The sequence below is a fragment of the Rutidosis leptorrhynchoides genome, chromosome 3 (assembly GCF_046630445.1).
Source record: "Rutidosis leptorrhynchoides isolate AG116_Rl617_1_P2 chromosome 3, CSIRO_AGI_Rlap_v1, whole genome shotgun sequence".
Lineage (NCBI taxonomy): Eukaryota > Viridiplantae > Streptophyta > Magnoliopsida > Asterales > Asteraceae > Rutidosis > Rutidosis leptorrhynchoides.
Genome location: NC_092335.1, coordinates 233,048,922 through 233,062,106, shown reverse-complemented (window position 1 = coordinate 233,062,106; position 13,185 = coordinate 233,048,922). Strand labels below are relative to the sequence as shown.

General features: G+C 33.2%; 2 protein-coding genes across 2 annotated transcripts; one reads left to right on the top strand and one right to left on the bottom strand.

Moving 5' to 3' along the window:
* Positions 1-2,465: 2,465 nt before the first annotated feature.
* On the top strand, positions 2,466-7,572 carry LOC139902784 (probable tRNA N6-adenosine threonylcarbamoyltransferase, mitochondrial). The gene is made up of 13 exons (XM_071885395.1): positions 2,466-2,788; positions 2,897-2,941; positions 3,353-3,427; positions 3,610-3,706; positions 4,044-4,134; positions 4,459-4,508; positions 4,746-4,936; positions 5,024-5,109; positions 5,295-5,370; positions 6,251-6,334; positions 6,463-6,577; positions 6,838-6,926; positions 7,286-7,572. Exons 1-13 carry the CDS (start codon positions 2,501-2,503, stop codon positions 7,409-7,411), a joined length of 1,413 nt encoding a protein of 470 aa, XP_071741496.1. The 5' UTR covers positions 2,466-2,500; the 3' UTR covers positions 7,412-7,572.
* Positions 7,573-9,777: 2,205 nt separating this feature from the next.
* On the bottom strand, positions 9,778-11,944 carry LOC139900867 (putative receptor-like protein kinase At5g39000). The gene is made up of 2 exons (XM_071883618.1): positions 10,640-11,944; positions 9,778-10,130 (listed from the first exon to the last, which is right to left on the bottom strand). Exons 1-2 carry the CDS (start codon positions 11,715-11,717, stop codon positions 9,778-9,780), a joined length of 1,431 nt encoding a protein of 476 aa, XP_071739719.1. The 5' UTR covers positions 11,718-11,944.
* Positions 11,945-13,185: the final 1,241 nt, after the last annotated feature.

The following is a 13,185-nucleotide window of genomic DNA, read 5'->3' as shown; positions in this document are numbered from 1 at the left end:
TCTATACCTGGAACAGACGGGAATGTCAAGCCCTCTGGATCCATATACAACTACTCGCGCCCACCAGTTCTTATAACTGGCAGTTACTAGTTACCAAAGCTAAGGGATTTTCGGTTCAAACTCAGTGTAGAATTAAGTATGTACTTGTATCCATTGCGTTTAAAATAAAGTGCATGTATTCTCAGCCCAAAAATATAGATTGCAAAAGCAATTAAAAAGGGAGCAAATGAAACTCACGTATCAATATTGTGGTTCAATATTGTAGGAAAAGTATGCAGACACAACGGAGATGATAAACGTTAGGTTGACCTTTGGCTCATGATCATAACCCCAAGCAATACCCATAACCTCCTTAGCTATATCCCATAATTTCCTTAGCTCCGTCCCGCTCAAAAACCCGTTTTTGAAATTAACCCGCTCATGAACTCGTCGTCATATTTTATGTATAATACTAATAATAATAATACTTCTAATAAGATTAATAATAATATTAATCTTAATAATAATAATAATAATTTAAATAATAATAAAAATATTACGGAGTATATATGTGATCAGATAGATAGATGGAATGATGAATGAGTCGAGCAGGAAACACGATCGATTTATATAGAATAAATATAATAATATAATAATATAAATATAATATAATAATTAAAGAGAATCAAACGTGTTAAATTAAAAGCCGCCCCATTTTTGTTAGTTTATGCCGACAGTTTTTCACAGACCAGTATTTCGTACTCTGTTGCTAATAATTGACGGGTAAAAGTATAAATAAAAAGAATTTCACTTTTTATAATTGAATACATATATTTATTTTGGTCTTAAGCTTTATAAAACTAGTTGTAAAAAGGTCCATTTATTTATAAAATTACTATATACGTTCGATGTAGAGTGTACGTACTAGTCTGCTGATCATTCCGTGCCACAGTGAATCACAAGATTCATTTAATCGAATGAATTTAAAAATTTTAAAAAGTCGTATTTCTTAAATACTTCAGGGGTATTCTATGTAACTTATAATTAATAATTTCTATCATGTCGCTTTCATGTGAATAGTAAATTAATTAATTTCATTTCATTTACTATTCATATGAATAGTAAATGAATTAATTTTGATTCAACTATTTAAGTTACATTGTTTTACGTTGTGCTTTACAGCTTGTACATCTTTGATTTAATTGCGTTTTTCTTATATATTAAGAAATATTACATCATAAAAATAAAACGATTAAATACGTAAAAATTTTAATTTGAAAATTTCATCATTCAATAGTAAATTTTTATCATTACATATATAAATATTATTCGCATGTTTCCGTATATATATATATACACAATTATATAATTATCACAAGTTATGACGTTCGTAAATCGTCGGACAAACAAGGTGGTCAACCGTCATATAAAACTCATTTACAAAAGTTATAAAATTTGTCAAAATGCATTGCTTATCATGACGAAATATTAAATCATATAGAGAATTGGTTTAAATAAGTCAAAATTTTCCGGGTCATCACACATGATCATATGTATAAACTTTAAAAAAATTTGTACAATCATTTATAAATCACCTCATAAACACGTGTACAAAATTTGAAGCATATTATACAACCTTCATATAATAATTGTATTTTAATATTTAAAAATTTATCAAGAGACATTTGTTATTACTAATAATTATTATTAAAAATATAAATACTCAATTTTTAAACAAACTTTATTATTATTTATTATAATTATAATTATAGGTATTATACTATTATTATTATTATTATTATTATTATTATTATTATTATTATTATTATTATTATTATTATTATTCAAATATGATTATTTTTTACGAGATTAATTACGTTACATATGTATGCGAAATACATATCTCAATAAAAGGTTGTAATGTAGTCTTTTATGACAAAGTTAAGTATATCAATGTAGTTCATTTATTATGACCAAGTTAAATACATCAATATATTTGTAAAAACAACGATAAGTTTCTTAGTCGGAATTCGGTGTTCCACGGGTCATTAAACTAAATGACTATAGCATTTACATTCTCTTAAAATATAAAACATATTATTAAACTGTTTCGTTTAAACAAACCCGTGATTTCACGGGTCATTTCACTAGTTACATATATATTTGTTAAATAAACTGTTATGGTTTCATTTGATAATAGGAATATTTTTAAAGAAACTTAACATTAACGGATATTTATTTACCCATTTCATCTAACGAATATGAATATGAATATGAATGGATGAATTATATTTAAATGAATATGAATATGAATTTTAAAAATTAAATGGATATGGATATAGACTTCGATTGATTGCGATCCCTAGTGACAACTTGTCATGATTGGGAAGCAGTGTTAGAAACCGTCAACAATATCATGGAGGTAGTAGTAGTATTAGCAAATTGGCTTACTTAAAGAGTTAAAGCCCAGCCCAATTAGAGAATACTGTATTTATCTCTCACACACACTTTACAAGCACAAATGGCGTCGCTAGTTCCGACTGTTTCGTGTGCAATATCGCGCCTAAATCTATTTACAGAATTATCCCATAATTATTGTGCAAGCAGATTTCTGAGAACGTTATCATCAAAATTAAGACCTAAAATCTCGATGAATCCTCACAAGTCATTCAAATCTTCAATTTCATCCCTTAATTTTAACTCTAGTACATCGAATTGTTCGAAAACCCTAGGTTCGAACCACCTATTTAATGACAATTTGATTGTTTTGGGAATCGAGACCAGCTGTGATGATACTGCGGCTGCTGTTGTAAGTAAATCAGTTCATTATGAAAATGAAAGTGACATTCGTATATTATGAATAGTTTTTAATTAATTGTTCATTTACTGAATATTAATATAATTGTGTTGGTTTTAGGTTAGGGGCGATGGTGAGATCCTCAGTCAAGTTATATCTTCTCAGGTAAATTGTTTATATATTGTGGCATTATGATACATTCATACATATGCTGTTGACTGTTGCTAATCTCTAATTTAAAAAGCTGTCTAAAGCTTTTCAATGTTACAAAAGCTTGACAAATTATGAAATTATGCAATCCAATGAGAAAATGCTTTTGAAAAGCTCTTCTGCATAAAGGATACTCACAAACTGTGAAAAAGCTTTACTACAAAAGCTTGACAAAATCTCATAAGGAATCATAAAGTTATGCAGCCCCACTGTCATGTTAGTGTGTGGCATTTTCTAGCTCACTTTCTTGGTTCTTTGTGCTACATTTGTTGTGACATGATCTTAAGCAAATGGACTTACTTAGCTTGAAGTGGCGAGTGTTCTGTAATTTGTTTACTTATAATAATCTAATGTATATTCATCAAGGCAGAACTGCTTGCACGATATGGAGGAGTCGCTCCTAAAATGGCAGAAGAAGCGCATTCCCAGGTGATTGACCAGGTACAAAGTCTATTAATTGGCTGTTATTTTCTGTATGTTAATTTGTAAGTATTTAATGTGTATATAATCTTTAATATATTATCAATGATGTTTATCGATTTAGTTTTGGATGTCAACACCATAAATTGTAACTTACGGATGTAAATGATTGTAACCTACAATCTTTTATGTTATGCTTTTAGGTTGTACAGGACGCGCTTGATAAGGCTAACTTGACCGAAACAGATCTGTCTGCTGTTGCCGTTACTATCGGTCCTGGACTGAGTCTGTGTCTACGAGGTAAGGCTGATTTTTCCCCACAACTGTGGTCATTTAATACACATGCTTACATGAACTAAATATTCATCAGTTCGGCAATATCTGTATTTGTTAGATAATATATGGTTCTTTCTTTTTGGATTTATTTTTTGATTTTCGCAATATACTAGTAACTTTTATGGAGGGAGCATAATGCATAAGTGAGTTGTCTGTCAAAGTGTAAATATTTATGAATGCTGCTCTAATTTTATAGTATGAAGTATGGTTTTCACTTTGATTTCTCCTTTTTTTTGTATTTTTAGTGGAATTATTTTGTTTGACATAGCAAGCTTTTGATGCGTTTGAAATGTTATTGTAGTTGGTGTACAGAAAGCTAGGAAAATTGCTGCTACATACCAGTTGCCATACGTTGGCGTGCATCACATGGAAGCTCATGCTTTAGTAGCGAGGTATATCTTATTACAAAATTTTAAAGATATAGATGACTTCCACTCTTTTAGTAATTCAAAAGATCTGAGTACTATTATTGTTAATTAGATTTGTTTCCGTCTCAGCTTATCGGCTTCAGATGGGTTTTGACTGTATGTTCAGTCAATTCATATGAGTTACCTGAAAGTCAGGATTCTTTTAAGTTATTCTGTTGGTTACTTACTCACTTTGTAACTTACTCCCTAATAAGCTGCATAATGAACTTGACATGCTTGTGCTTCTTATACATTCTTGTGGGGTCCATGAAAAGTATATTATAATGATATTCTTAATTTTTTTCCTAGGTTGTGTGACAGAGATTTACAGTTTCCTTTCATGGCTCTTCTTATATCAGGTATAATAATCACCATTACACTATTGTGAAGCTGGGTTGTTAACTAACACTATCTACTATACCTATCACAGTAAACTGTTGTAGATTAAGTCATCAAAAGAAATACTATGTATCCTTTAGTTAGTGATTCAGAATAATCTGGTGTATAACGTTCTCTTAAAAGCATCATTATTTGACTCTAAATTTCATAACCTTGCTCATCAGGGTCTATTTTTTTTTATTTTGATTATATTTTAGGAGGGCATAACCTTTTAGTTCTTGCACGCGATCTTGGTCATTACTTACAACTCGGGACTACAATTGATGATGCAATTGGTGAAGCATATGACAAGACTGCAAAGTGGCTTGGTCTTGATTTGAGAAGAAGTGGGGGGCCCGCCATAGAGGAACTTGCTTTGCTGGGTGATGCTAATTCTATAAAATTCTCTGTAAGTATGTTTAAGAGGAGCATGTTTGGTACGTTTTCATTAATTTCTTAGGATTTATTTTCATAAATATGTTCTTTGTTGATTCAGGTTCCAATGAAACAACATAAAGATTGCAATTTCTCGTATGCCGGTTTAAAGACTCAAGTGAAGCTTTCTATTGAATCCAAACATATGTATGAAATTTATTATAAATGCAATCTTCATGACTCATATAATGTCTTTTTATGGCCCAATTTAATCTTAAACACTCGTTAATCAATTGTGTAGAAAACATAATGATGTTAGAGTTTGAATTAAATGGTCTGTGTTTCAACTTCATTTGTTCATGAATTCTCATGCAAATAATATTTTTCTACAGTGATGCTGCGATTCAGTTTTCTTCTGCAAGTATTGAAGATCAGAACCTACGAGCTGATATTGCAGCCTCTTTTCAGGTGACTAATAAGATGCATACAAATACCTGGCAATTGGGTCGGGTCGGGTTGGGTTTCGATCGGGTCAAAATGGGTTTGGGTCTAAACGGGTCCGGGTCAGAACATGTCATTATTTTTTAGCGGGTCAAACGGATCGGGTCGGAATCAGGGTGGGTCGGGTTGAGACCCATTTGTTTATTGGCCGGGACGGGTCGAGACCCATTTTTTTTCTTTCTCAGAACTTATAATAACACAGCTGCTGAATATCATGAAAGCTATTTATCACGTAATTCATAATAACACAACTGTATTATTACTTAAATAAACTAACACATCAAATAATACAATTGCAAATTCCACAGTAGCAACAAGATTTATATAAATGCATCATGAAAGCTTTTTACAAGATTTGTTTGAGCACGTATTTAAACTAACATTATGTTAGTTGTAATTTATGGTTACTACGTTAATGATTTAAATAAAACAGAAATTTAGGTTACCAAGTACTCTGTGCCTCGTAAGATTGATAATTTAAGATTTCTGTTACCAGCTACCAAACAATTCTTGATTTTGAAGAACTCGAGTTTTCTACTATTGACGATAACTCATCGTCGTCGAATTTTGGGTGAGCGTTGGAATTCTGAAATTGTATCTGGTTTTAATTAACACTGAACCCAAACAATGAACCCGCTAAGACCCATTACTAATTTTTTGGGTTTTTAAAAGGTCTATTGGACCTGATTTATTTTCTTATCCATTACATAAATACACCTACCAGACCCGAAATCTTTAACCCAATGGACCCCTTTTTTATGTTATGGGTTTCGTTTGCCAGGTCTACACACAACATGGTAAGTAATAACATGATATATATTTTTTATCATTTAAATGGGTCATGCAGAGGGTTGCTGTATTGCATCTTGAAGAAAAGTGTGAACGGGCTATCCAATGGGCGTTGGAGATTGAACCCTCAATTAAACATTTGGTATTGTTTTGTAGTTACGTTTCTTTCTTTTTCCATGCTTTTCACAACTAGCTTTTGTATTCTCAAATATGGTTCTTACTTTAGTTGTACAGTTTTTTAAACAATATTGTTGGTCCTGATTTCCGCAGGTTGTCTCAGGAGGTGTTGCATCAAATCAGTACGTCAGGGTTCGGCTCCATGAGGTCGTTGCAAGAAACTCCCTTCAACTTGTCTGTCCTCCACCGAGCCTCTGTACAGACAATGGTATTTTTTTATATTATTTTATATTTTATATTTTAATTTTAATTATTATTTACTTAATTATTATTTTAATTTATTTTAATACCTAAATACTTTAATTATAATTATAATTTTATTATTTATTAAAGTCTGTCTTTAAAAAATAAAATGAGACAAATACTTTTACTTTTCCACGCCATTTAGATAGGATGAGAACATGAAAATGTGAAATTACCTAAAGGGACCAAACCGAATTTTTAATTTATTTCAGTTTTTGTATATAGGTGTCATGATTGCCTGGACAGGCATTGAGAACTTTCGCTTGGGAAGATTTGATCCTCCACCACCCGCCCTTGAACCCGAGGACTGTCAGGTTTGTATTATTTTTCTACATTGTCTTTTTGTCTGTTACCATTGGCTACTAAATTTATCAGCTACAGTTCGAATGTATATCCTCGTAAACTATAAAATGTCACCATAAGTTTGGTCGTTATTTAGGCTTTGCATGATTACAAATGTTACATAACTAGCCAAATTTTAGTTACTTAGGATTTGTCCATTTTTTCAATTTTTCAAATTTAAATTTTATAAAAAAACTATTCTTCTTATTCAGAAGTTATGTGCCCAACTTATGAGTGGACTCATTTACTTATGAGTGGACTCATTCTCATATGATCCTTACTTTAAGTTGGTTATTTAAGTTTGTAACAGTTGTGATGTTTGCAAATGCAGCTTGATTTGAGACCGAGGTGGCCATTGGGTGAGGAATATGGTAGAGGAAGAAGTGTAGCTCGGTCAATGAGAACAGCGCGTATCCATCCATCGCTTACATCACTTAACCAAGCTTCTCAACCTTAAAGTTCATAACCGCTACAAGCTGAGTTCGTATTCTTACCCATTTTGGTATCTTCACCTTATACATGATATATATGGATATTTTCCTTGTCAATAGCAGCTTACAACCTACTAAATGGCCCTTGACTTAATTTGATATATACCATTTTTGGCACAATTAGTAATGTATTTTTTATTCACTTTTTGACTATCTTTTTTCATTGTACCCAAGGACTTATTATTATTAATAAAATGTAAACATGGCACAGTTGTTTTTTTTCTTCATACCCTTTTTTTTGTTGTGTTATTTTTCTTCTTTCTTGGTCATTCCTAACTTGACCGAATATTGCCTGTAGTGGGCGTTTGTGGTTAATTTTTTGGGGGGCGTTTGTCAAAGACAAACTGGTATACTTTGAACATTTTTTATTTTTAAATACTTTTTTTCCTACCTTTTTTTATCACTTTTTAACCCAACTTCCAATTTTATTTTGTCACATCATCCACAACCTTCTCCACTACAGCCCCCATACTTAACACGTCACAGACATACCCCAAAAATACCCCCTCATCCACTACACGTCACAGTCACCACTATCCGTAGTCTAACTTGAAAAGAGATGAAACATTAACTCCATAAAATATACTTGCACAAAAAATCCACATCAGTCGTATAGTTTTTGAAAGATGTATAGAGCATGCAGCATGCTCTGGTCGTTACCATAAAAAAACGGTATATGACACAATATCAACAGAATTTGATATACATTGTAGTGGTGTCATGTTTGCATTTATGGTTATGTGTCGATGTATGCTTAAGTTATTTGTTAGCATAATAAATTTGCTCCAAACTGTGGAGAACTTGTTCACTTGAAGGCCTATTTTTAGGTGAGTGGTCAAGACATCTTAATACAAGTGCAGCGCATCTGAAAGCTCCTTCAAGAGAGTAATTTTGTTCGAGGCGTGGATCCATTATCCTTTTTAGCTTTTTTCTTCTATTTAGACTTGGACGTGCCCAATCGACCAAATTATGTTTCTCTTCCGCCCGATTGGTATCCAATACTCGTTGGCCTGTTAGAGTTTCCAGCAACACCACTCCAAAAGCGTAGACGTCACTCTTTACAAACAAATGACCTGTATAATGGTACCGAAGCAACCTCTTTAGTAAAGATTGAAACTTGACACAAAATGAGCATGCATAATACTTTTTAATTTTTGAACGGCAGTTATGAGTCACTGACGGGGCCCCGAACTCATCCGATCATTTCTTTGGTCGAACTATTACAGTTTTACCGCCCCTCATGAGGAAACCCCCACAACGAGTCCATACGAGCATCGCGTGTGGTAAAAACCCCTCGGGTGAGGTTCGAACGCAAAACGTTCGCAACCTCCGAGGCCAACGGAATGGGCGGGCAACAACAAGGGAAATTTTGCAGCGAGTATGAGTCGAACCCCTTACATCCCATGTGAGAAGTCAGGTCACCACCACTACGCCAACTCCTTGTTGTTAAGTAGGCATGTTTATTCTAATTAATTAATTGTATGCAAGAACAGTCTATCTGTCTTCAAAAATCAAAAAGAGTTTCTCAATTTTTAGTATTGAAACTTAATTAATTGCTTATCTTCAAATATAATAATATCACTTAATTAGATGGTAATGTACTAGTGGAGATATACGCTGGGTCTGCATAACCGTAGGTTCCCATAATACGGGTAGTAACATGAGTTTCGCTATTTTCAGGTGCACATTTCGCAAGGCCAAAGTCGGTGAGTTTTGAATTGAAGTCCTGGATAAGAAATCAAATATAGAGTTAACTTTGATGTCTTAAAACTAACACCATTAATTATAGTAGCTTGATCAACATATCAATCATATATAAATTTAGAGTACTTCATCCAGCAATATATTAGAGCATTTTAGGTCACGAAAAATGACGACTCCGGCTTCTGACGAATGCAAATAAGTCAGTCCACGGGCAACTCCTATCAATATCATAAGTCGTGTTCCCCATGGAAGTGGTTCAGATATATCTGTTGCACCAGATTAATGTATGTTACGAATTACGATTGATACTTGATTGCAATAACTCAACTTCGAAAAAGAAAAAAAAACATTTAAATGGTGGTTTAGAGAGATACGAATATAGTTTACTTTTGAATAAAGCACGCTCAAGGCTTTTTTCGGGCATGTACTCGTAAACAAGCAAGAGCTCGTGTTCGTCGTAGCAGTATCCCAAGAAACTAATAATATTCGGATGACACAACCGTCCTAAGAAGCTCCCCTCTGTCTGAACATACAATTTTGAAGTTAAAATCAACCACACCAACAAAAAAAAAAAATAATGAAAAAAAATAAAAAATTATGACATCATTAAAGGTATAACTCGATTTACTTATATTGTGATACTTGATTGCCATTCTTCCAGTCCTTGAAGGCTGTCTATACTAAGCCTTTTAACAGCAACAGCAACTCCATCATCAGATGATTCTACTGGGGCATGCGTGTTTGTGTCAACCCAACCCAAAAAAACATATCCAAAACCTCCTCTACCTATGAACAAATCTAGACTAAAGTTTCTTGTAGCCTTTTTTAAATCATCAAACTCAAATATAACAAGGCTTCGATTGCGTGAATCTGCAGAATTTTCTATTGTCTCTGGTAACAAGGTGTTGTCAGCAAGATCAGTACTAACTGCAGTTTCATTGATGGTCTTGCAATCACTTGAGAACTTTGACTCACTTCTATCTGAGACATATGAACGCGAACAGATTATATAAACACTATTTTTACTTTTCCACTACAATATAATGTTTTTTCAATTTACTTCAAGTTGCCACACTCTATTATTGTGTTTCAACCAAAGGGTCATTGGCCTAACGGTATCATGGTGCCGAGAACTCAATGGGGTCCTGAAAGTTTTTTTCAGTACTAATTATATTTGAATACTATTTTAGTGGTTGTTTACATTCGAAAAATTACAAATTCGAAAAATTTATAGGATCCGAGTAGTTAAATTTAGTGATGTCCTATACAACTTAACAGAAAAACTATAAATTCGAAAAATATGTTGGGTCTATAGTTAGTTAGATTTAGTAGTGTCCTATATATTTTAAAGAATATTTTCTACAACAAAATTTCAAACTAATAGTCTTGTGACCCACGGGCTATAACTTACATTTGCCACATTATGTATATATTCGTGTAGGGTATGTGTGTTTGCCGTTCAGAAAGTAGGCCTTAGATGTGTACCTTACAAGGATCATAATATATATCTGAAATCTTTCCCTTAAAGGAACATGGAAGCAAATCAACAATTCTACCAGATATTGTTTTTCTAAAACCTTCGAACGGAATATTGAATTTATCTTGTAAGATGAGTGCAGATTCAAGACTCAACAAGATCTCGGCCATGGTTGGTCGTTGCTTTGGATTGCTATGCAAACATCTCTCTGCTACCCGAACAAACACCTTTAAAGATTCAGGTGATATTTGACCCCTTATATCATAATCTATAATATGCCTTAAATTTCCTTCTTTGATACGTTCTTGAATCCAAATTGCTAAACCCCATTGATCTTCATCAAGACTTCTATCCACTGCACGCTTTCGACACAACACTTCTAACAATACCACCCCAAAAGCATACACGTCCAACTTTCTTGTTAGCATTCCAGTTGCATAATAATCAGGATCTAGATACCCAAAAGTCCCTTTAACAATTTTATCAACACAAGTTGATGGCTGATTTATAGGGCTTATTTTCGACAACCCTAAGTCTGCAATTTTAGCTGCCCAACTTTCATTCAACAAAATATTAGAGCTCTTAATATCACGATGTATGACTCCAACCTTAATTCCTGTACCCGTGTGAAGGTAGTGTAACCCACGACCCGCACCTATACAAATCTTGAGTCGTCGAAGCCAAGAGAGAGGGGTACCAAGTTTATGTAGATGATCCGCAAGTGTTCCGTTCGGCATATATTCATACACAAGAATCATTTCTCTTTCATGATTACAATAACCTAACAAAGATACAAGATTGAAGTGTCGTAACATAGAAAGAGTTTCAACTTCTGCCCAAAACTCAGCTGCTCCTTGATTAGACATAGAATCTAATCGTTTAATGGCAGCTTTAACAAGACTTGATCCAATCATAATTATACCTTTGTAAACTTTTCCAAAACCTCCATGACCTATTACTAAAGATTCATTGAAGTTTTTTGTTGCTAGCAGAATCTCATCAAATTCAAAACGACAGCATGGTTGTGACCCTTGAACTGAGGATGAAGAGGGTGGTGTATACTCTTCTCTATCACTAGTAGAAAAGGTCATGACTACTGATGAATTAGAAGCTCAAGTTGAAATGGATTAGAGCCATTGATGGATGATGATGATAATTTAATTAGTAAAGGCATCTAGTCAACTTATAAAATTAAAAGTCTTCTTCCAGGAAACAGAGATGGATCCCTGCATCAATATCAAATCAATTTTTGTTTGAATGAAACTTAAGTTGGATTATAATTGCTCAAAAGCATAAAATTAACTCGGTTCCTTTTTACGCTCTTTCAACCTTGATCACTTGTGCTTACGTACTTGTCATGTCCTTTCCAACTTCAACAATTTCGTTTCCAAATTGAAAACAAAATTCTGTTTGAATCAAGTTCGATGGCATGTTCGATTTGTACAATCAAAATCATTAATTTTATTTCTTCTTCATTAAAGCAAGTATCAATGAATGTACTATTTAAAAACATGTTTTATCCGGGTATCCGATTTTCCGAATATTTTCGAATTGGATTTTCGGATTGCGGATTCGGATTCGGATATTATGAACACCCCTAATATTTACAGAGCTTGGAAGCAATAATAGCCTTGCATAGAAATGCTCATCTATCTTACACATTCTACATTTTCATCCTCAAATGATAAAACAAAAAATTAATTAGCATTATATCACCAATCCATCCTTGATTGTTGAATTCTTTACTAAGATTGTAACGCCTGATGGAATGTAAACTCTTCTGAAGATCTATCCACCTCCTGTATGCCCTGTAATAGTTTACGCATAAATGGAAACTTTCATTACTTCATTCAAGATACTCTGGTAGAGATAAATAGGAGGTTTTGATTGGGTTTAGTTTCAGTATATCTTATATGTAACGAGTAAAATAGAAACAGGCTAATTGGCAAATAGGTCAATGAGTCAAACTACTCAATTTCAAACTATTTATGATGAGTTTACTTCTGAATTTGCGATAACAACATTCTTCCTGATTCTATGCAGGTTCTGCAAAATATATCATTGGGAAGTCATTACCAAGAAAGAATGTTACACCTTTAGCTAGTCTATTGAATTGACCAAAACATTATTCTATGAACGATCAAGACACGTGTAAAACTAAAAAGAGGTTTCTGGTTCAAATCTTGTGGTTGGGGCCTGACAATCTTGCGACGGGTCTTAGGTTTGAATCTTATGGTGATCATGGTGTTGAGAAAAGTGACACCGAATTATAGCAAACCACTAGTAATAATATGAAAACGATAATAAAGGAACACCGAGATTTAACGTGGAAAACCCCAATAGGGTAAAAACCACGGGCAAGGAAAGAAACGTTTCACTAATAAGAATAATAGGAATTACAACTTCTCTCTAATTACAAGGATAATTACTAATGCTTATATCTCTTGCAATTAGGAGACTAAACTCAAACTCTCTATTACACTCTTAGAATATAAGAAGAAGAATGTGTTTTGGGGATCATTTGAATGCTTGCTTATGGCTCTATTTATAGTAGTAAGA